Consider the following 19,306-nt stretch of genomic DNA (forward strand, 5'->3'; position numbering starts at 1 on the left):
GGTGATTCATTTCCCTGGCCCCACTTCTCTTTCAACCGCTGGGAGAAAGTCAGGAGAAAGGACTCGGTCTTGCTAGCAGCCAAGCCCCGGTGCAAACGGATTCATTTCTGTGTCAGGGACACCCCAAAACACAGGGTCCCACCCCAAGGAGCATCATGGCCCAATGCACAGAGCCCCACAGCCACCTGCATGGAAAAAAGCCAACCCAGGTTGTTGCAAATGTATTTATTTATGAAGTGTGAGGTAATGAAGAAAGTGCTAAATCCAACCACAGTGTTAACTCTAACAGTTCTCAGAGCAGGTCAGCAGGGACCCAAAGGTGCTGCCCTGTGGGGCCACCCCTGCCAACACCCCAGGAGGGGACAAGGGACTCTGCCACCCCATACCCCACCACAGGATGGCACAGGCAGGGGGAAGCCTCAAAGGCAGCACAGATGCCCCTTGCCCCCAACCTGCCCCCTCCAGCCATGCTCATGTGAAGCCCAAAGCTTCGCAGAGGATGCTCAGTGGCTGCTGGTGGGGGAGCAGTTGCAAGGGTGGGAAAGGAGGACACAAGGATGGGAAAGGGGAAAAACCCCGTTATTGCAAATGGGTGGTTTGGAGGGGGGGGACCAGCCTCAGCAAGGACTCAGCTCAAGGGTCCAGCAGGAGCCAGCCCCTTCCTGATCTCCCTAAAGTGCAGCAGGACTGAGCTCTCCCTGCAGCAGGAACCCCCCTCCAAAACAAGAGGTTTTTATATATATATAAAAAAAGCAAACTCTTTACCAATACTTCTCAAAAAGTGGTACAAAAATACAGTATAAAAACACAGCCTCCAGTATAAGACTTGCAGTTACAGCAGCAGTTTCTAGAACATCAAATCCAAGACAAGCTACTGCATGATGTGGTAAGAAAGTGAGGTACGGTCCAGCCGAGGAAGGGGATTGCCCACAGGGTGCTGTTAACCCCGGTGAGAGACACCCTGCCATCACCATCTCCATCGGGGTGCATCCAGAGGTGAGCCCTGGGCTGGGATGTCCATGTCTGCCTCTGCCTGCTTCCATGAGCCAAAGGTCACTTGGCATTTTCAGGGCGAGATGGATGCCCTATCAGTGACAAACAGCAGAGAGGGGAGCAGGGGCTGCCGGGGAGGGGGAATGGAGCTGAGCCCATGAATCGAAGCAGTCACTTAAGAAAGCTCCACAGGGGGACAGGGGAAACCTTGCAGCACCCGGCGCCAAGGCAGGCAATGCCACAGAGGGGGACCTCTGGCTGCGGCCCCATTCCCACAGCTGGGAACAGCACCGCATCCACCCCACATACAGCAACCACTGCGTGCTCTAGCCCCCTGGGGCCAACAGTTCAACAACTGAACCAAACGACAACATTAAGAAATGTGCAAATCGTGAGGGATCGGGGGTTTTGGGGAGCCGGGGGTGCAGCTGGGCGCTAGTGCCCCTTGAGGTGAGCAATCCGTTTGAGCAGCTGGGTCTGCCGCAGCCGGAGCTGCCGCTTCTCGGCCACCATCCTCCTCTCCGCAGCCAGGAGCGACTGCAGGTACTCGGAGGACTTGCTCAGGATCACCACTTTGGGGGTCTTGGGGCAGCTGGCGAGCCCGGGCACCTGGTCCCGCAGCGCCAGGAAGCGCGAGCGCAGGTCATTGCGCCGCTTGCGCTCCAGGTAGTTGTGGTTTTTCCTCTTGGCCACGTCCTCGCTGTCGGAGCCAGGGCTGCTGCTGGCTTTGGGCAAGCTGGGCTCAGGCAGCGTGGTGGCAGGGGCCGGCTCTGCTTGGGGGGTGCTTGGGGGCTTGTCCTCATCCTGCTGGGGTGGCTCTGGCAGGGGACGCGTGTCCGGAGGGGAGCGCGCGGCGTAGTTGTGCTGCTGCTGGTGGACGGAGATGTGGAAGCGTTTCATACAGGGGTCCAAGGGGTCGGCGCGCAGCGTGATGGTGACCGGCTTCCTCAGGCCGAGCGATTGCCTCTTCTCCACGGTCACCACATCGATCTCTTCGCCTTCTATCCAAAATGGACACGGAAAAAGAAAGACCTCATCAGCTGGAGGCCCTGGGCACCCCCTCAACTCGTCAGACCTCCCCACAGCCCCTGCACAATCACCCCACTGCCGTCCCACAAAAGCTTGTTCATGCACTGCAGCCACTCTGCAGCCTCCAGAAGAGGTTGTGATTTAAGGGCTCTGCCAATATCATCCCAATGGAATCATTCCCTCCACATCCAAGTGCGTGGCCTCCAAAAATTGAATGGGGCTTTTCTTCTGCCCCACTTCAGCACCAGGAGCAGCATGTGTCCTGGGTAAAGGATCATCAGGCAAGAAACACCCAAGCCTACCTACGATGCTGGGGACCTGGGACAGCCTAACTCCAAAGTTGACCCTGGTCAGGTGCTCTCCTGGTCCATTGGAATTGTAAATGAGGGACTGGGGTGGGCAGAGCTGCCTTTTGTTCCCCTCAGCAGCAGCTTCTCACTCCAGTGACTTACTTTTCACAAGTGATAAGCCCCATTCAGCCCAGGCTTCCCGGGGACAGCCCCCCGCAGTGCAAGGGGGCTGGGAGAGGCAATGGGATCCCTCCCACAGACTTGGTGAACCCCGAAGGCATCCCAAGCCCAGGAGGCAGCGGGTGGAGTGTGTGCACATCAGAGCTGTGAAGGGCAAGACCCAAACGAAGTATAATCGGACCCAAAGCACCCTGCCTGTTGTCATCGAGCTTGTCCCGCTCCAGCAAGGCCCGAAGCTGGCCCCTGGGCGCAGCGTGGTCACCTGGCTCCAGGCACAACTTCAATCACTCTTGCTTTAGGGATGCACTTCCACCTTTTCCCTTGGGTTTTTGAGGGGGGAAATAGAGCCACTTGCTAAAGGCGCCCCGAGATGCTCAACATCGCGGGCAGAGGACGGTCCCCAGCTCTCTGTGACAGGACCAGTGGTGGTCACAGGAGATGGGCCCTGGGGCACCCTCCTGCTTGTGACCCCCAACCCGCACCCCGACTCCGGGGGGGTTCTGCCCAGTAAACCCCGGACACTGGAGGCACTGGGGACACCCTTACTGGTCACCAGTGTCACAACGCGGCCGGTCTCAGCCACGTGGGCACACAACATACCCCCCCCAAGGACTCATTAATAAAAGTCAGGCCGCGAAGCCCCGCCCACCCGAGCCGCCCATTGGCTGTCTGACGGGGCCGGCCGGCTGCCGCGCGATCCCATTGGCCCTCTCCCCTGCCCGTCAGCGAGGCCGCTCTCATTGTTTGCAATCTGTTGCTTTTTGTTCGGCGCCCACGTGGCGCCACCGGACCCGGACCGGGACCCGGGACCCCCCCCCACGGGGCCGGTCCCCCCGGTTGGGTTTAAGCCTCTTAACGCCCGCCACCCGCTTACCGACCGCGGGCCCCTAATGGCATTAAGCGCCCGTTTCGCACCGTGACTCAACCGGCGCGGCACCGGGGGATTTATTAACGGGGTCAAGGCACCGCGGGGCCGCAGGCTTCAGTGGGAGCGGGGGAAACACGCACTGACCCCGGGCGAGTACGGTTTGGAGGGGGGGGACACCCAAGCGTGTGTTTATAAATGGGGTGATGAGGGGTCCGAGGAGCGGGTGGCACCGCACTGCCCTGGGGTCACAGGCAGCTCCGCAGCCAGACCCCCCGTGTAAACGCTGTCCCACCCCACACCGAACACGCTGCAGGGGATGCGCGATGTCCCCGCCCGCCCCGCGGAGCCCCCCGGGGGGGGTAATTTTGCTTTTTGTCCCCGGGGAAAGGAAAACCGCGGCGGTTACGAGCTCCCAAAGCCTCCAAACTTCCCACGGTGACCGGGTGTCCCCTCACCAACCTCCCCGCGAGGGTTCCGAAGGGACGGGACGAGCGAGGGGGGCACCCCCGAGCTCCACGCACCCCGTTGGGGAAGAGGGGAACGGGAGCAGCCGAGCCCGCTTTGTTCGTGGGGCCGGGACCGGGGCCCGCAACAAAGGCGCTGCCCGGCCGGAGACACGCGTGTCCGACCAGCGGGAGCATCACGGCCAGAAGCCCGGGGGAACCCACCCCGCGACCCCTTCCTTACCGGAATCGCTTTGACCCTCGGATCCCGAGGACGCCGGAATCTTGCTCTCGGCCAGCGGGCAAAGGAAGACGGCGGCGGGATCCACGCACTCGCTGACCGAGCTGCTGAACCCCAAATCCTGCGCGAAGGAGGGCTTGTGCGGGGTGGCTCTCTGTGTGCCCGTGGAAAGTTTCTCTGTCATCGCCTTCTCCAGCCGCTCCCGGGCTGAAAACCCGCTCCACATGCAGTCCTTGAGGATGAAAGCGCTCAGGTTCCCGAAGATCTCGCTCGTCCCTATGAGATACTCCGGCTCTTCCCCGGGCCGGTAGTACCGGGAGAGCCCGCTCGAGCGCTCCTCCGCCGCGGAGCTGCAGCCTTTCTCCCCGGGGACACCCAAGGGAGACATGGGGGGAGTGGGGACCAGCTCGAACTTCTTCCAGATGTCCTCGCTGGGCGCCGTGGAGCGGTGGAAATCCTCCTGGGCGTCGTGGTCGTAGAAGTAGTGTTGGTAGGAGTCAAACTCCATCTCTGCATGGGGATGGGGGAACAGCAAGAAAAGGGGACACTCCCCCAGCTCGACCTGCAGCCCCGCTCAGCAAAAGGGCACCCCCAGCCCCATGGATGAGGGGGAGACCCCCACCCCAGTGCACCCACTCCACCGTTCGCCAGCCCCCGACCCGGGACGGCGGGGGCATTGTCTCCCCCCCGCTCTTATAGCCTGTGTAGGGCACCGGCCCCGCCTGCCCGCCAATCGCCGGGATGAGATTTGCATAGAGGGCGGGATCCTGCCCTTTTCCCGCCTTCTTGGGGGGGGTGCGGTGTGAGTGATGTCTCAGTTCCCCCCTAACTAACGGTGATGCTAACGGGGACGGTAAGGAGGCTATTAACCAGTGGCCAACCCCTGTGCCGGGCTGGGAGACCCCGGCTGCCCCTGAGCATCCTGCCGTCCTCAGCCCATCGGGAAGGTCACGGTTTGTTTGGGGTCCCCCCTCTGCGAGCACTGCAGGAAGAGGAAGGCTTTGGCTGAGAACACCCAGGCCAAGCACAGCGATGCTGCCAGCCTGGGGACATCCAGCTCAGCCTGACAGCAAAGCAAGCTGGACAAATGGGGACAAGTCACAGGGAGCCACCCTGAGTGGCCTTTCCCATCACTCCCCCCACCAGCCTGGCCATCCACCCGCTCCCCATTGGGGTCCTGAGTCCTCACCAGGCCATGGCCACCACCCTCTGCTGCAGCCACTGTCACTGTGTGGCCATTGCCTGAGTGGCTCCAGCCCTGGGCACCAGTGGAGTCCCTTAGTGTTTGTGTCCTGCCCAGGGTGCCACCCTGGGAGCCACCTGGAGCCATATCCTCCTCAAAGGCCTCACAGCCCTGGCCAGGAGCTTTGCTGGAGCACCAAGAAACCAGCATTGGAGGATGCGGCACTTTATTCTCCACAGACACACAAGGAACGTCTGTGCACAGAGAAAGGGCAGGGATGTGATGCTGGCAGCACAGTGGCTGCAGGGCTGTGACACCCCCCAAAGGATGTCTGGGAGCTGCTGGTGAAGCCAGGGCTGGCCTGGGATTCAGCAGAGCCCATCTCACGCGTGCAATTCCTACATCATTGCTGCCCAAACTCAGCTTTGCCCATGCAGTGCCCAGCACATCCAGGCTCAGGGTCCGAAGGGACTCGCAGTGTCCTGAGGCGCCGGGGTGAGCCCAGCAGGATGCTCCATCCCTCCGCTGCCAAAATCCTTCTAGGAAAGCCAAGAAATGTTGTGAAAACACAGCGAGGTTTCCCCCAGCCGCCCCGTGGTACACACACACACATATATACACACACACACACATATACACACACACACACACACGCTGCTACAAAGTCCACCCGGTTCCCCGCCGTGCCCGCTCACCCGCTCCAGCCCCAGGGCCCTCCCTTTGACACCCGCTGCAATCAGTGCCCTGCCCGGCGGTGCTGGGACCTGGAGGGGCTGGGGGCAAGCCCAGCCACCAGCACGGCCCAGTGCTGCCCATTGCAGCTCCGCAAAGCACAGCCCAGCGCATCCCAGCGTGAACCAGCGCATCCCAGCGCTGCCCAGCACGGCCCCGCCCCCGCCTGTCCCCAGCTTCCCCGATCCCCCCCCGCCCCGGTCCCTCCCGGTTCCCGGCACCGGCCGCCGCCGCCACCGGCGGGCGCAGGGCGCCACCTGCTGGTCCCGAATGGGACCGAGGAACGGAGCCACCGTCCGCGGGGCGGCGGGGCCGGGGCTGCAGCACCCCACGGGCTCCCCTGGGTTGTGCCGAGCAGCTCTTGAGCATCCCAATCCCGCCCGCATCAGGCAGGAGCCCTGGAACCTAAGAGCATCCGGATCCCCTTCTCATGTCCCCTTTGTGCTCCTGTCTCGTCCCAAGCCCAGCTGGGAGCCCCGGGCATGTCCCACGGTGTCCCCAGCCAGGCTGCTCCCGGCCCGGGGCTGCTCCCAGCCCTTTGCTGTCCTGGGAAGCAGGGTGAAGCCACCACCGTCTTTTAGGAGCCAAATTGCTCTGTCGGCACTAAAGGCAGAGGCTGCGCTGCTGCAGGGGCTCATCCTGCCCCAGCACCTGCAGGAACAGATCACGGTTGGGGACAGAGCCAGCACAGCCCCTGGCCTCCTGCTCCAACACCAACACGTCTCCTGGCACAGGAGCAAAGGCTCCTGCAACCGGTAGCTCTCAGCCACGTCTCCTTCCCCTCCCTGCTGGCCTCAGAGACCTCCCCGGCTTTTCCCAGTGAGAGGCAGGAACTTGTCTCGGCTTCAAGGGGCTCCAGATGCTTTGAAGGTGCAAGAGCAGCGCTGTGGAGGGCTTGGGGGGGCCGCACACCCCTTTCACCGGGCCTCTCCAGGCACTCTGCAAACAGGAACCCAGCGCCTCTTGTGCCAGCGCCGCCTGCGCAAACAAGGGTGGGTGGTGGTGGGAGCCCCAAGGGCTGGGAGGGCACCCATGGGCCGGGCCAACCCTTGCCGTGCCCCCCCCCTCCATCCGCAGGGCGCTGGCCGGGCTCCACCACCAGCACCGAGCCTGTGCCCCCGGCCCTGGCCCAACTGCAGCTGGCGTGGCTCCGGCGCATGACGCAAAGCAGTTCCCAGGTCCCCCGTGCCCTTTGGATCCCCACTGACAGCAGGGATGGACTTTGAGGCTCCAGTCCCAAAGAGCTTCCCCACGGGGCACACACACCCCGAGCCTGACGGGTGTCCGGGGCACCCTGAGCCGGGCTCTGTGCCTGTGTCCCCATCCCTTCGAGCCACCCTGCTGTCCCCATGGTGGTCCCCAGGGACAGGGGAGGCTGTGAGCTCACATCCCAGCCCCATGTCATCCCCCTCATCCTCATGACACGCTCCCCAGGGTCTCACCCGAGAGCAATGTGGGCAGTGCAGGGTGGCTGCTGTGTGCTGCCATGCAACGTGTCCCCTTTGTCCCCATGTAGCTGCTGGGTAGCAGCCACAGCTGGCTGGACCCTTGTGAAACACCAGCCCGAGCCCCTGTGGGGAATGGAAGCACCATGAAGTCCTGCCCGGCCATATGGGGCAAGGGACATGCTGCCAGAACCCAGATCAAGCTGGCTGCAGCACGCCAGAGTGCAGGCACCCGCTCTGGATACAGCAGGCAGTGAAATCCAGAGAAGGGGGAGGCAAAAGCATCATCAGCTCCAGTCCTGCTGCCTCCTCACCCCCCCAGGACCCATTTACACACCCTACCTGGTGCTAGGAGGTGCCGCAAGCCCTGGAGAAGCTCTGCAGCCCCAAGCTGAGGAGCTTGGCTGCGTCTCACAGCCCCTCACCAGCTCCATGTGTCCCCAGGCCAGTGCTCCCGGTCCTGGCAGGGCTGTCTGGTTTCGGGTGCACTCATGCTTGCTCAGCTCCGGGCTGTGACGGATCCACGGCAGCAGGAGGTGTGGGTGGGAGGTGGGGTGGCAGAGCTGTCATCTTCCGGAGCAGCTCCCATCCCTATCCCTGTCCCCAGTCCTCAACCATGTCCCCAAGGGCAAGCGCCTGGGTCCCAGCCCCTAAAGGGTCACCTCAGGAGCCTGGTGGTGTCCCCAGTTCTGGGATCGTGACAGCATCACTGTCAGAGGGGTGTTTGAGTTGCGGTCCTGCCTGTGAGACCATCACCGTGGTCCTGGTGACAAGGGTGAGCCTGCGAGTGGCCCAGTCCCACCTGCCTGTGGGTTGCTGAGGGCACTGAGCTTGGTGGGAGCTGCTGCAGCAGCATCCCCACTGGGATCAGCCCTTGGCGGTTCATTTATTGCCATGAGGATCTCCCAGAGCATCTGCTTGGGAGGGAGATCAAAAGTCCCCCACAGGAAATTGTGCAATACCACATTTGTGGGTGAAAATCCAAATCTGAGGAAATCCTGGTCTTCTGATCTCTCCCACTCCACTTGTAAGGCAGGGCTACACCTATCTGCAGTCTGTTAGCACAGCCTCTGGCACAAAGCACGGCTCATTGTTCCCCTAAAGCTCCGTTTGCCCAAGGGGCAATTCCTCAGTGTTTCAAGGACAGGAATGCCAAAAGCTTGGAACAAAGGGAGCAGAGCAATAGCTAGGACCGAACATGATGGGGAGCTGAGAGCCTGATCCCTCCAGGAGGCAAGGGCCACCGTAGGCACAAGCCCATCCCCAGTACAATGTTCCTTTCTCCTGGGGGATCCGGGGGCTCCCAACTCACGCTGGGTGTCTGTCCTGAGGCTGTGGGTGCCTGATGCACTGGAGCCAGCTCAGCACAGAGCAAGGAGCCCAAGGCAGGTCTAACTGCTGAACTGGCCAGGCCGGTGGTGCTGCCCACACCTCATCTTGCCTCAGGGTATTTTGTGTCACCGAGCAAATTCAGACATCCTGAAGCCTCCCATGGCCCCCATCCCTGGGGGGTAGCATCACTGAGCACCCAGTGTGGCCGGGTGCCGGGCTGTGATGTGCCCTGTGAGCAGGGGAACCCATGCACATGTTGGAGGGGTTGGAAACCCTGAGACAACAGTGACAGGGCTGAGCTCAGCACCCTGAGTTCAGCTCACACCAGGGAGTGCTTGGAGCTCCATGGCAGCGGCCACCCACCCCGCTCATCCCCAGCACAAGGTCTGCTGAATCCCAGGTCCCAGCTGCCTGCCCCTGTTCCCAGCTCAGCGCAGCTCCAAGTCCAGCTCCAAGTGGCAGTCAGGCAGTGGCCCCGGTTGCCACGCTGGCCCTGCTGGCTCAGCCCGTCTCACAGCACATCCCAGGGTGATCTCTGAACCTGGTGGCGTGAGCTGAGAGGAGCTGGTGGCTGTCACTGTGGTAACACAGTGCTGGCACCTTCCTACGTGCACCCAACAGCAGGCAAACAGCAGCCGGCACAGCCAAGAGGTGCCAGCATCCATGTCCACGTGGCCGTTTGGTGCGGAGGACACCACGGTGGCCCAGGGCAAAGTGCTGCGGACCAGGAGCCACCATCACCTATTGATCACCTATTGAAGCTGTTGCGCAGAGCCAGGGGCCGTGTGTGCTGCTGCTGGGTGTGTGTGTGTCCTGCTTTACATCAGTCCCTTCCATGGGCCCACGCAGAGCGGGGTTAAGCGTGGGGCTATGCTGAGGCTGGCACTGAGGGTCTGCAGCCCACCAGCCCTCACTGGTTGGTGCCACAGCGAGTGCAGGGGGCAGGAGGGTGATGGTGCCTTTTCCAGCCCTCTTTGTGGGCCAGTGCAGCCTCTGTCACCAATGAGGGTACCCGGGGGGAGGAGGATGGAGGGAATTGGGGCTGTTGAGCCTGGAGAAGAGAAGCTGCGAGGAGACCTCAGAGCAGTTTCCAGTGTCTGAAGGGGGCTACAAGGATGCTGGAGAGGGGCTCTGCATCAGGGACTGGAGCGATAGAACAAGGGGTGATGGGTTCAGACTGAAACAGGGGAAGTTCAGGCTGGGTGTAAGGCAGAAGCTCTTCCCTGTGAGGGTGCTGAGGCGCTGGCACAGGGTGCCCAGAGAAGTGATAAATGCCCCGTCCCTGTCAGCGTTCAAAGCCCGGTTGGAGGGGCCTTGGGTGCCACGGTCTGGTTTGAGGAGCCCCTGCCCATGGCAGAGCGTTGGAACTGGATGCTCTTGAAGTCCTTCGCAACCCAAACCGCTCTGTGAGTCTGTGATGGGGCGGATGCGGAAAAGGAAGGGCTGGGATGGAGGGAAGGGATGGGGGGGGGGGGAGGGATGAGGATGAGGGTGGGCCGGAGGTGGGGGGGGGGGGGGGGGGGGGGGGGGGGGAGGAGGAGGAGGAGGCGGAGCCGTTCCGGGGCGGGGAGCAGCCGGTACAAGGCCCGCGCGGGCGGCGGCGCGGCCCCATTCATCGCACACGGCATGGCCGGGGGCGGCGGCGCGGAGCGGGCCCGGGCCGGGGGGCTCCTGCCGCCCGCCCGCCGCCAGCCCCTCCGCAGGGTGAGCACCGGGACCGGGCTGGGGAGGACGGGAAGGGACGGGGGGGGTCCCGGTAGCGCTAACGCCGATCCCGGTTGCAGGAGAGCCGGGAGCGGCTGTCGGTGTGCAGCAAGCTGTGCTACGCCGTCGGGGGGGCCCCTTACCAGATCACGGGCTGCGCGCTCGGCTTCTTCCTCCAGATCTACCTCCTGGACGTGGCACAGGTACGGCTGGTGGGGGGGAACCGGGGCAGCGCTTTGCTGGGTTCTCCCGCTCGGGTTGGGGGGGGATCGGTCGCGGTCCTGCGGGTTCCTGCCCCACGCGTGGAACCGAGCGGCAGCTCCGCGCCTCGGCTTCCCCAGGCGGTAAAACACGGGGTCGTGGTGTGTGTCCCGTGGGATCGGGAGCCATCCCACAAAGCCGCAGCGTTTGGTGTGAAGCAGGGAGGGAGAAGCACCCGTGGGGCACCTCGTGGTGGCTGTGGGTGGGTTTGAGGGAGCTCTGCGCTGAGATGTGGGAGTTCGGCGTGGAAGGAGCGTGGTTGGGCAATGCTGAGAGGGACTGGGTCACCGAGCCTCAAATCCCCCTGGAAGTGAGCAGAGGATGAGGCCGTGGGGTCCCCGTGCAGTTGGGGAGGTCCTGAGGAGCTCAGGAAGGGCAGCCAGGGCCATGGGGTTTTGTGTGTCCTGACACAAGGTCTTCTTCCTGCAGCTGGACCCTTTCTCCGCTTCCATCATCCTGTTTGTGGGGCGAGCCTGGGACGCTGTCACAGACCCCATGGTGGGCTTCTTCATCAGCAAGACATCATGGACCCGCTTTGGCCGCCTGATGCCCTGGTAAGAGCCGCCTGCAGCACCCACATCCCTGCCTGGTGTGTCATAGCGCTGCCAGTCAGCTTTGGGTGTCCCTTGGCAGGAGGTTTGTGGGGCCGGACGTGCTGATGCCCTGTTTCACCCAGGTCAGGTGCCAAGTGCCCCAAAAAGCCCCAAGGTGCTGCCAACAACTTGGGCTTCCAGTGTGTGCCTGTGACTATGACTAGTCCCAAGCTGCCCTGTACAAGCAGGACCCTGTGTCACTGCACCTGCAGCATCTCCTCCTGCCCCAGTGCCATGTTCTGATGCTGGACTTTGTTCCTGGGGTGGCTGCGGAGCCCTGGCTGGTGCCAGCTGAGCAGATGGCATCGCACGCCTGGGCAGGAGGGACGGGGGGTGCGTGGCCGATGCGCCGTGGTGGGAATGCCGGCTGACAGTCACGAGGATGCTCTTCAGGCAGGAGAACAGCTGTTGGGGATCGGGATGTCTGCACATGAGCGCTTCTGCTGCCGTCAGGAGCAGGGTGCTGAGCAAGGGGATGCCGAAGGGAGTCGGAGCAGGTGGGATGGGGTTTGCAAAGCCCCAAAAGGGTTTCGTGTCTGTGCTCGGGGCAGACGTGGGATGTCTGTAAGCACCTGCCCCTGTACAGGACATGACGTGTTGCAGGGTGCTAATGCCAAAGTGCGGACATGGTGTGTCCTGTGCTAAAATAACCCACGTCCTGGGCGCCTGTGGGGTTGCTGAAACACAATGCAGCCAAGAGGGTGGGCACGGGGGGGAGTGGAATTAGAGGGACATGGTCCTTTCCCCCCACAGATTATACCCTCCGCTTCCAGGCTTTCCTGGAATAGCTCTGGGCAGCGGCGCTCGGCTCCGTGCATGGCCTGAAATAGCTCGTCTGCAGCCGCGCGTGCGGCAGGGTCTGGGGTCTGGAGATTAGAGCCGGGCTCTGTAATCTCGTGTCCTCGGGAAGGGGGTGGGGATGGAGCGCCTGCATTCCTCCAAACGGCTCCGGCTTCCTTAGGCTCAGCCAGAGCTTTGTGCTGCTGCTGGGCCCCTCCGCGGTGCCTGCGAGGAGCTCGCCGCTCAAGGGCAACCTCCTGAGCCCGGGCTGGATGGAGCTGAGCGGGGTCCAAACCTCCTGGGCTTGGGGTTCGTCCTGTGGAGCTGCTGCCCCGGTATCCGCATGGGGAGCCAGGAGCTGCTGCCTGACCCTGTGTAACCCCCCCCCCGTGTGTGTGTGTGTGAGGTTTTATTGCTCTGAAGGGTCTGATCTGGGAGGCCAAGCCCCAGCCGGCTGCTGCTGGCTGTGGCTCAAAGCCTGGGGCTCCTCCAGCTCTTTGAATGGGCGAGGAGAGCTCCGCCGAGGGCCACCCCTGGTTTCCCTTTCGGTTCTTCCCTTTGGAAAGCCATTTTGGCGCGTTTTTGTCCCAGCCTCCGCTCCGCATCCCCAGGACCGCCGCCGCGCTGCTCCCTCAACCGCTCCTTGACGCGGCGGTCCCCAAAGAGCCCCGGCCTGGCCGAGCGCCCGCCGTGACCCGTGGGGCTGGGCAGGGGTGCGTGAGCGCGGCACAAAGGAACACACCATCGCGGCGCGGCCAATGAGCGCCCGCGCGCGTCACCGCAGCCTCCGGTCACTCGCAGTCATGCCAGAGCTGCCGTGGGTGCTGGGGGGGGGGGGGGGTATGGGTGCAGGCTGGGTCCTGCAGGGATTCATTCACAACTTCCCCCTGCTCCACGCTGCGATGAGCGCGGGAGAGGAGTAGCTGGAGCCCAACGCGTCCCGTTCCCCCCCCCTCCTCTCCCCGGCGCTGCCGCCGCCATCCCATCGGGTGACGTGTGCGTACAAGAACGTGCATGTGCCGGGTGCTCCCCGTCTGTACGGATTCGGGTTCTGCCTCTTTCCTCCTCCTCCCACCCAACTTGAAGCCCTGTGTCCTGTACGTCAGCCCGGATGGAAAGATCTCCCTGTCCCCGGGCAGCCGAGGGGAAGCCCTGACTGCGCAGGGCTCTGTCCCGTGTCTGGTTGTGCCGACTTTGTTCCTCATCCCCAGGCTGTAGAGCGCAGGGGGCTTGTAAATCCCCAAGCCAAATCCATCCCTAAACAGATGTGGGTGCAGCCTCCGCATCTGGCCTGCTTCCCTCTAGCAGGAGGAATTCCTTCCGTACCCCACAAGTGATGGGGGGGACCTGGGTGTTTGTTGGTGTCCTGGTGCTGGGTACAGCTGCTCCCTGCCTGGGCTGCAGCAGGGGAAGGGTTATGATGAAAGAGATGCTCTGGGTGGCTTCCTGCTGCCACCACCCTCATTGGCCAGTCCCGGGACTGTTGCCAAGGCCCAGCCCTTGAGCAGTCCCCTTCTTCCCGATCCTCTGTTGCACTTCACATCCCATGTCCCTGTATCCGCAGCTCCGGGAAGCCGGGCAGGGGTGGAAGAGGGAGCCAGGCTGCTGTTGGCTGGTGGTTTGCTCCATCCCTGCCCCGAACGGAGGTGACCCCAGGCTCGGGGGGGGCCATGGCAGCAAAGCCAAGCTGGCGAGAGGCATTTGGCTGCTGGGAGCTGGGCTGTGCTGCCTGGCTGCTCCCCAGCCCTTGCTGGGACAAGGGAGGTGATTACACCCCGCTGGACACATGGCAGGGCTGCCTGGGGGAGAGAACAGGGCCGGTGATGGGAGCCATCCTAGGAACCCCCAAAATCAAATGCCTGAGCCCCACTGGATGTGTTGCAGTGGGGAGAGCTGGGCTGGTGGTGTTACTGTGGGGTGCTGTGTAACATAAGGCTAACGCTGTGTCCTCCCAAAGGATCATCTTCTCCACCCCATTTGCTGTCATCTCCTACTTCCTCATCTGGTTTGTGCCGGACATCTCCAGAGGCCAAGTGATGTGGTACCTTGTCTTCTACTGCATCTTCCAGACCCTTGTGACGGTGAGCTGGGCTCTGCACACCCCAGGGCCAGTGGGTGAGGGATGGAGGGGACGAATCCTTCACCTTGCTGAGGAGGGGGCAGGTTCCCCCTGCCCCAGGTCCCATTGGCTGGTGCAGCACCTCTGAGCTAATTCTCCTCGTGCTGTTGCAGTGCTTCCATGTGCCTTACTCAGCGCTGACCATGTTCATCAGCAGGGAGCAGAGCGAGCGGGACTCGGCCACTGCCTACCGTAAGTGCTTGCTTCCCTCCTCCTCCATGCCATGCAGCAGCAGGAGCAGCGTGACCAAGCCTTGGCCTCTCTCCTTGCCTCAGTTTCCCCATCGCTTTCCTTCCCTGTGGCTTTATCACTTGGGGATTTGGGGGAGAGCTGGGCTGGCTCCTTTCTCCTGGGGAAGAGCAGTGAGCGGCAGCTCTGGGTGCTCAGGGCTGGGCTGAGTCCCGCTGGCTTCTCCCTCCAGGTATGACAGTGGAAGTGCTGGGCACTGTGCTGGGCACCGCCATCCAGGGCCAGATCGTGGGCAAGGCGGTTACTCCGTGCATCGAGAGCGCCCTCTTCATTGGCAAAGCCAACTCCTCGGTGGCCATGGAGGAGCTGAACATGACCCACGACACCGGCTCACTCACAGACACGGTAAGCTGGGGGGGGACATGACACCAGGCTGCCCTGGCCTTCTCAACCCGTGTGCTCCTGGGACATCCCCGTCCCTCACCATTCCCTCCCCTCTTCCCAGAGGAACGCCTACATGATCGCTGCGGGGGTCATCGGGGGGCTCTACATCCTCTGCGCCGTGGTGCTGTCGGTGGGCGTGCGGGAGAAGAGAGGTGAGGCTGGAGATAGCACTGCTGGGAGCGCGGTGGCTGCTGCCAGGGGCTCCCCTGGCTCCACTCTTGGTCCCTCATTCATGGCTCGAGCCCTGGGGGATTGGGGCAGGAGGAGCTGAGGTCTGGGTCTAGGGCCTGGGGCAGCGGGAGCCAGAGCATCCTCAGGGTACGTTACAGCACAGCCACGAGGACTTAGCTCTCTGCTCTGCACCATCAGAGATAAACGTTATCGTGCACAGCTCTGCCTGGCCAAGGTTTGCCAGTGCCAATTAGGGCATCCCGGGGTGACACGACAGCCAAAGTCCAGGACCTTCTGTTCTCCCCTTGCTCTGCTTTGCAACCAGCTCCGCTTACCCTGGGTGAATCACCAGGTCATCGTCTCCTCTCCGTGGGGCTGATGGACCCCTGTGTGAGGCATTGCCCTGGGATGCTGTAGGCGGGCAGGGGCTCGTGCAGGGTGCTCAGCAGCAGGGCAAGAGGCACCGCAGGCCTTGCACCCAAGGGTGCTGTTTCTGTGGGTCTAATGATGGGCTCATTTGCTCCCCAGAGTCCTCTGAGCTGCAGTCGGACGAGCCTGTCTCCTTCTTCCAGGGGCTGAAGCTGGTGATGAACCACGGTGCCTACATCAAGCTCATTGCCGGCTTCCTCTTCACCTCCCTGGCCTTCATGGTAAGCACAACCGGGGCAGGGCACGGCAGCAGCACAGCTTGGGGATGGCTGCAGGGACCCAAACTGGATCCGGGTGGGCTGGGAGCTGCCTTGGGCAGAGAGGAGGGATGTGGCTTCGTGCCCTCGGATGGGTGGGATGTTGGGGTCCCGTCCCCCCCTGACCATCGTCTGCTTCCTCTACAGCTGCTGGAGGGGAACTTTGCCCTCTTCTGCACCTACACCCTGGGCTTCCGCAACGAGTTCCAGAACGTGCTCCTGGCCATCATGGTGCGTATGGCCCGGTCCTGGGGCCAGGATGGGTGCTGCGGGCGCCGTGGGTGCTCCCAGGAGCAACGTGGGCTGAGGGGAGGGAGGCCGTGGGGCTGCAATGGGCTGATGTGGGGACAGTGACCGAAGGTCCCCTGGGAGAAGGGCAGAGGGAGAAGGAGGTGCCAAACGTCCTGCAAAGTCCAGGCGGGTTGGTAGGAACAGGGGAGCCTTTGTTCCCGTGTGAAGGCGGGCAGAGACAGGGCAGAGCAGGAGCCATGGGGGCCTTTTGTCCAAATCCTGCCACTTAGCTCCCTTCCCCCTGCCTCGAGAAAAGGATCTCGGTGTTTACTGCCAGGAAGATGGAGCAAAACAACTCCTTGAGAGCCCTTTCCAGCTTCTCATCTGTGGGAGCCCTTCCCATGCTCCCTGCTCGGAGGGGTGGAGAGGTCCAAGGTGCCAAGGTCCCAGGAGCCTGGCTCTTGGCCACAGGGTGTGCAGGCAGCGGTGTTAAGATCAGGTCCCTTCCCAGCACTGAGGATGGAGCTGGGTCCTCCCTGGTGTAGGCTGGTACCCGCTGTGCCCCAGGGGTGCTGCGGCAGGAGGTGGCCCCATGCTCCTGCTCCAATTGCAGCTCCCCTTCCTGGGAGTGGAGGCAGGTGAGGAATGGGGTGAGGGCAGGGGCAGGAGCATGGCCATGTGCCAGCCTTGGAGTATGTGGAAAAGCTGGAAGTAGAACCCCACTGTGGTGCTGATCCAGCTCTAGGGCAACAGCACAAGAGGGACGTGGAGCTGTTGGATGGAGCTGCTGCGAGGGCTGGAGCATCCCTGCTCTGGAACCAGGCTGAGAGAGCTGGGCTGGGTCAGCCTGAAGAAGAGAAGGCTCCTGAAGGGGAGACCTGAGAGCAGCTCCAGTGCCTAAAGGGGCTGCAGAAAACCTGGAGAGGGGCTTGGGACAAGGGTGTAGGGACAGGCCAAGGGGAATGGCTTTAACCTGCCTGAGGGGAGGCTGAGATGAGCTCTTAGGCAGAAGCTCTTTGCTGTGAGGGTGCTGAGGCGCTGGCACAGGGTGCCCAGAGAAGCTGTGGCTGCCCCATCCCTGGCAGTGTTCAAGGCCAGGTTGGACACAGGGGCTTGGAGCAAGCTGCTCTAGTGGAAGGGGTCCCTGCCCGTGGCAGGGGTTGGAGCTGGAGGAGCTTTAAGGTCCCTTCCAACCCAAACCATCCCATGGTTCTATGTGGAGGCTGTGCCCTGGGGCTGCTCCTTGCTGGGAAGAGCTTTTCCCCCAGTGGACAGCCTGGCCAGTGAATGACACCATCACCCCCTTCTCTGCCCATAGCTCTCAGCCACCTTGACCATTCCCCTCTGGCAGTGGTTCCTCACCCGCTTTGGGAAGAAGATGGCTGTCTACGTGGGCATCTCGGTGAGTGGGTCCCCATCAGCAATGAGCATGGTGTTTCCCATGTGGGGTGAGCAGGGCTCTGGGGCCCAGCGCTGGGCAGGGGCTGCTGCTAACCAGGATTGGGTGCCTGGGTCGGGTACTGCTGATGCCAGCTTGGTTTGTGTCCCCTCTCCAGTCTGCCATCCCCTTCCTCATCATGGTGGTTGTCCTGGACAGTAACCTCATCGTCACTTACATCGTGGCTGTTGCAGCTGGGATCAGCGTCGCAGCCGCCTTCCTCCTGCCCTGGTGAGTGCGAGGTCCTGGTGCTGCGTGAGGGGCTTCCAGGGCTGGAGTGGTTGGAAATCCCTGGAGGCCTTTTCGGGATGTTTTCAGCCCAAGATAGAGCTCATGAAGGGAAATCCTCTCGGCAGGGAGAGGAAACGCTTTGTTGGCTCCATCCTAGTGTTCACCACCCTGCTGTCTGCACAGGTCCATGCTCCCGGATGTCATAGATGACTTCAAACTGCAGCATCCTGACTCCCATGGCCACGAAGCCATTTTCTTCTCCTTTTATGTCTTCTTCACCAAGTTTACCTCTGGCGTCTCCCTGGGCATCTCCACACTCAGCTTAGAGTGAGTTCTTGCATGGGAGCTGAGGGCAGGAAGCCTTGCACCCCTGCATCCAGGCATCCCTGCTTCCCAGGGACTGGGAGGGAAATGGGGGGGGGTCTAAATCCCACTGTGGCTCTGTATCTCTGCCTGCAGGGACAAGCTCATCTCCTACAAACTCAGTTTCCTTTGCCTGAAGGTACCTTTCTGTCCCCAGCTTTGCAGGGTACCAGACCCGGGGCTGCTCGCAGCCCAGCGACGTGAACTTCGCCTTGAAGATGCTGGTGTCGGCCGTGCCTGTGGGACTGATCCTGCTGGGCCTGCTCCTGTTCAAGCTGTACCCCATCGACGAGGAGAAGCGGAGGAAAAACAAGAAAGCCCTGCAGGACCTGAGGTGAGCACGTGCCCGTGCTATGGGGCGCTGCACGCCAGCGGGGCGTGTGGGAGCAGGATCAGGCCCAGACTGGTTGGGATGCACTGCGACTTGGCCGGGAATCCTCCGGGACCTGTGGGTGGTGGGGTGAGGGATGGCCCGGCTGGTTTTCCCAATCCCAACTTCCAAAGTGATGGCGTGAAGTGCTTGAGATCAACGGGAACCCGCCCCCGGTTGCTAAAGGAAACCCATGTGGGGACTGCGCCTCTTGAGCTCGGAGGCAGCTCCTGCTCCAAGGCTCACTCCGTGCCTCCTTCCCAACCCTTATCCCGCAGGGAGGAGAGCAACAGCAGCTCCGAGTCGGATAACACAGAACTGGCCAGCATCGTGTGAGCCGCGCCGGGGCTCTCCGGGGGACCCTGCCCTGCAGGGCTGGAGCAGCCACCGCGGGCTTGGAGCATCCACAACCCGAGCACGAGATCCGTGTCCTTCCCCAGGATCCACAGAGCGCCGGTAGTGTACATTACACGAATAGACCCTGGGGGAGCTGCGTGCCTCATGAGACAGAAGCACGATTCCCTGCTGGGTCCCGGGGAGCAGGAAAAGCCTGGAGCGGGATCCTTGTGCCCGTCGGTGCCTGGCTGCTGTGGGGCCGATGCCTGTGGGACCGGCGGTAATGGTTAGTGTACATTACACTGTCAATGTGACCGCGCCAAGGACGTGGGCTCACCTCTGCTGTCTGTACATAGGACATCAATTTGGAAAGCTGTTCTTTTTTATAGATCCTAATTAACTTAATGATGTAAATACGGAACCATTCCCTATTTGTATATATGTGTACAGAGACGGAACTCGAGGACCTATTAATATTAATTTACATAAAAACGGGAAGCCAGCAGCGTGGGTCTGGAGCATTTCTTTTGTCCCCAAGCCCAGGGTCCCTTTGCACAGCATTGAGGGGCAGGGCTGACTTCCCCCGAGTCAAAGGCACAGGAATGCCATAATCCAGGCAGGCGGCTGTGCCCGGCAGCCCCTTACCCCGTGCAG

At 62.2% G+C, this 19,306-nt stretch overlaps 2 protein-coding genes across 2 annotated transcripts; one reads left to right on the plus strand and one right to left on the minus strand.

Annotated features, from left to right (window-relative positions):
• Positions 1 to 1,091: 1,091 nt before the first annotated feature.
• Positions 1,092 to 4,943, minus strand: MYCL (MYCL proto-oncogene, bHLH transcription factor). The gene is made up of 2 exons (XM_062630994.1): positions 4,048 to 4,943; positions 1,092 to 1,994 (listed from the first exon to the last, which is right to left on the minus strand). The coding sequence occupies exons 1-2, from the start codon at positions 4,550 to 4,552 to the stop codon at positions 1,429 to 1,431; spliced, it is 1,071 nt and encodes a 356-aa protein (XP_062486978.1). The 5' UTR covers positions 4,553 to 4,943; the 3' UTR covers positions 1,092 to 1,428.
• A 5,357-nt stretch (positions 4,944 to 10,300) lies between these two features.
• On the plus strand, positions 10,301 to 18,739 carry MFSD2A (MFSD2 lysolipid transporter A, lysophospholipid). The gene is made up of 14 exons (XM_062630995.1): positions 10,301 to 10,440; positions 10,521 to 10,643; positions 11,131 to 11,255; positions 14,032 to 14,155; positions 14,307 to 14,385; positions 14,615 to 14,787; positions 14,888 to 14,978; positions 15,526 to 15,647; positions 15,831 to 15,914; positions 17,233 to 17,316; positions 17,471 to 17,583; positions 17,767 to 17,910; positions 18,104 to 18,280; positions 18,595 to 18,739. Exons 1-14 carry the CDS (start codon positions 10,363 to 10,365, stop codon positions 18,650 to 18,652), a joined length of 1,575 nt encoding a protein of 524 aa, XP_062486979.1. The 5' UTR covers positions 10,301 to 10,362; the 3' UTR covers positions 18,653 to 18,739.
• Positions 18,740 to 19,306: the final 567 nt, after the last annotated feature.

This window comes from Pezoporus occidentalis, unplaced genomic scaffold (assembly GCF_034315485.1).
Source record: "Pezoporus occidentalis ecotype Australia unplaced genomic scaffold, CSIRO_AGI_Poc_V1 ctg362, whole genome shotgun sequence".
NCBI lineage: Eukaryota > Metazoa > Chordata > Aves > Psittaciformes > Psittacidae > Pezoporus > Pezoporus occidentalis.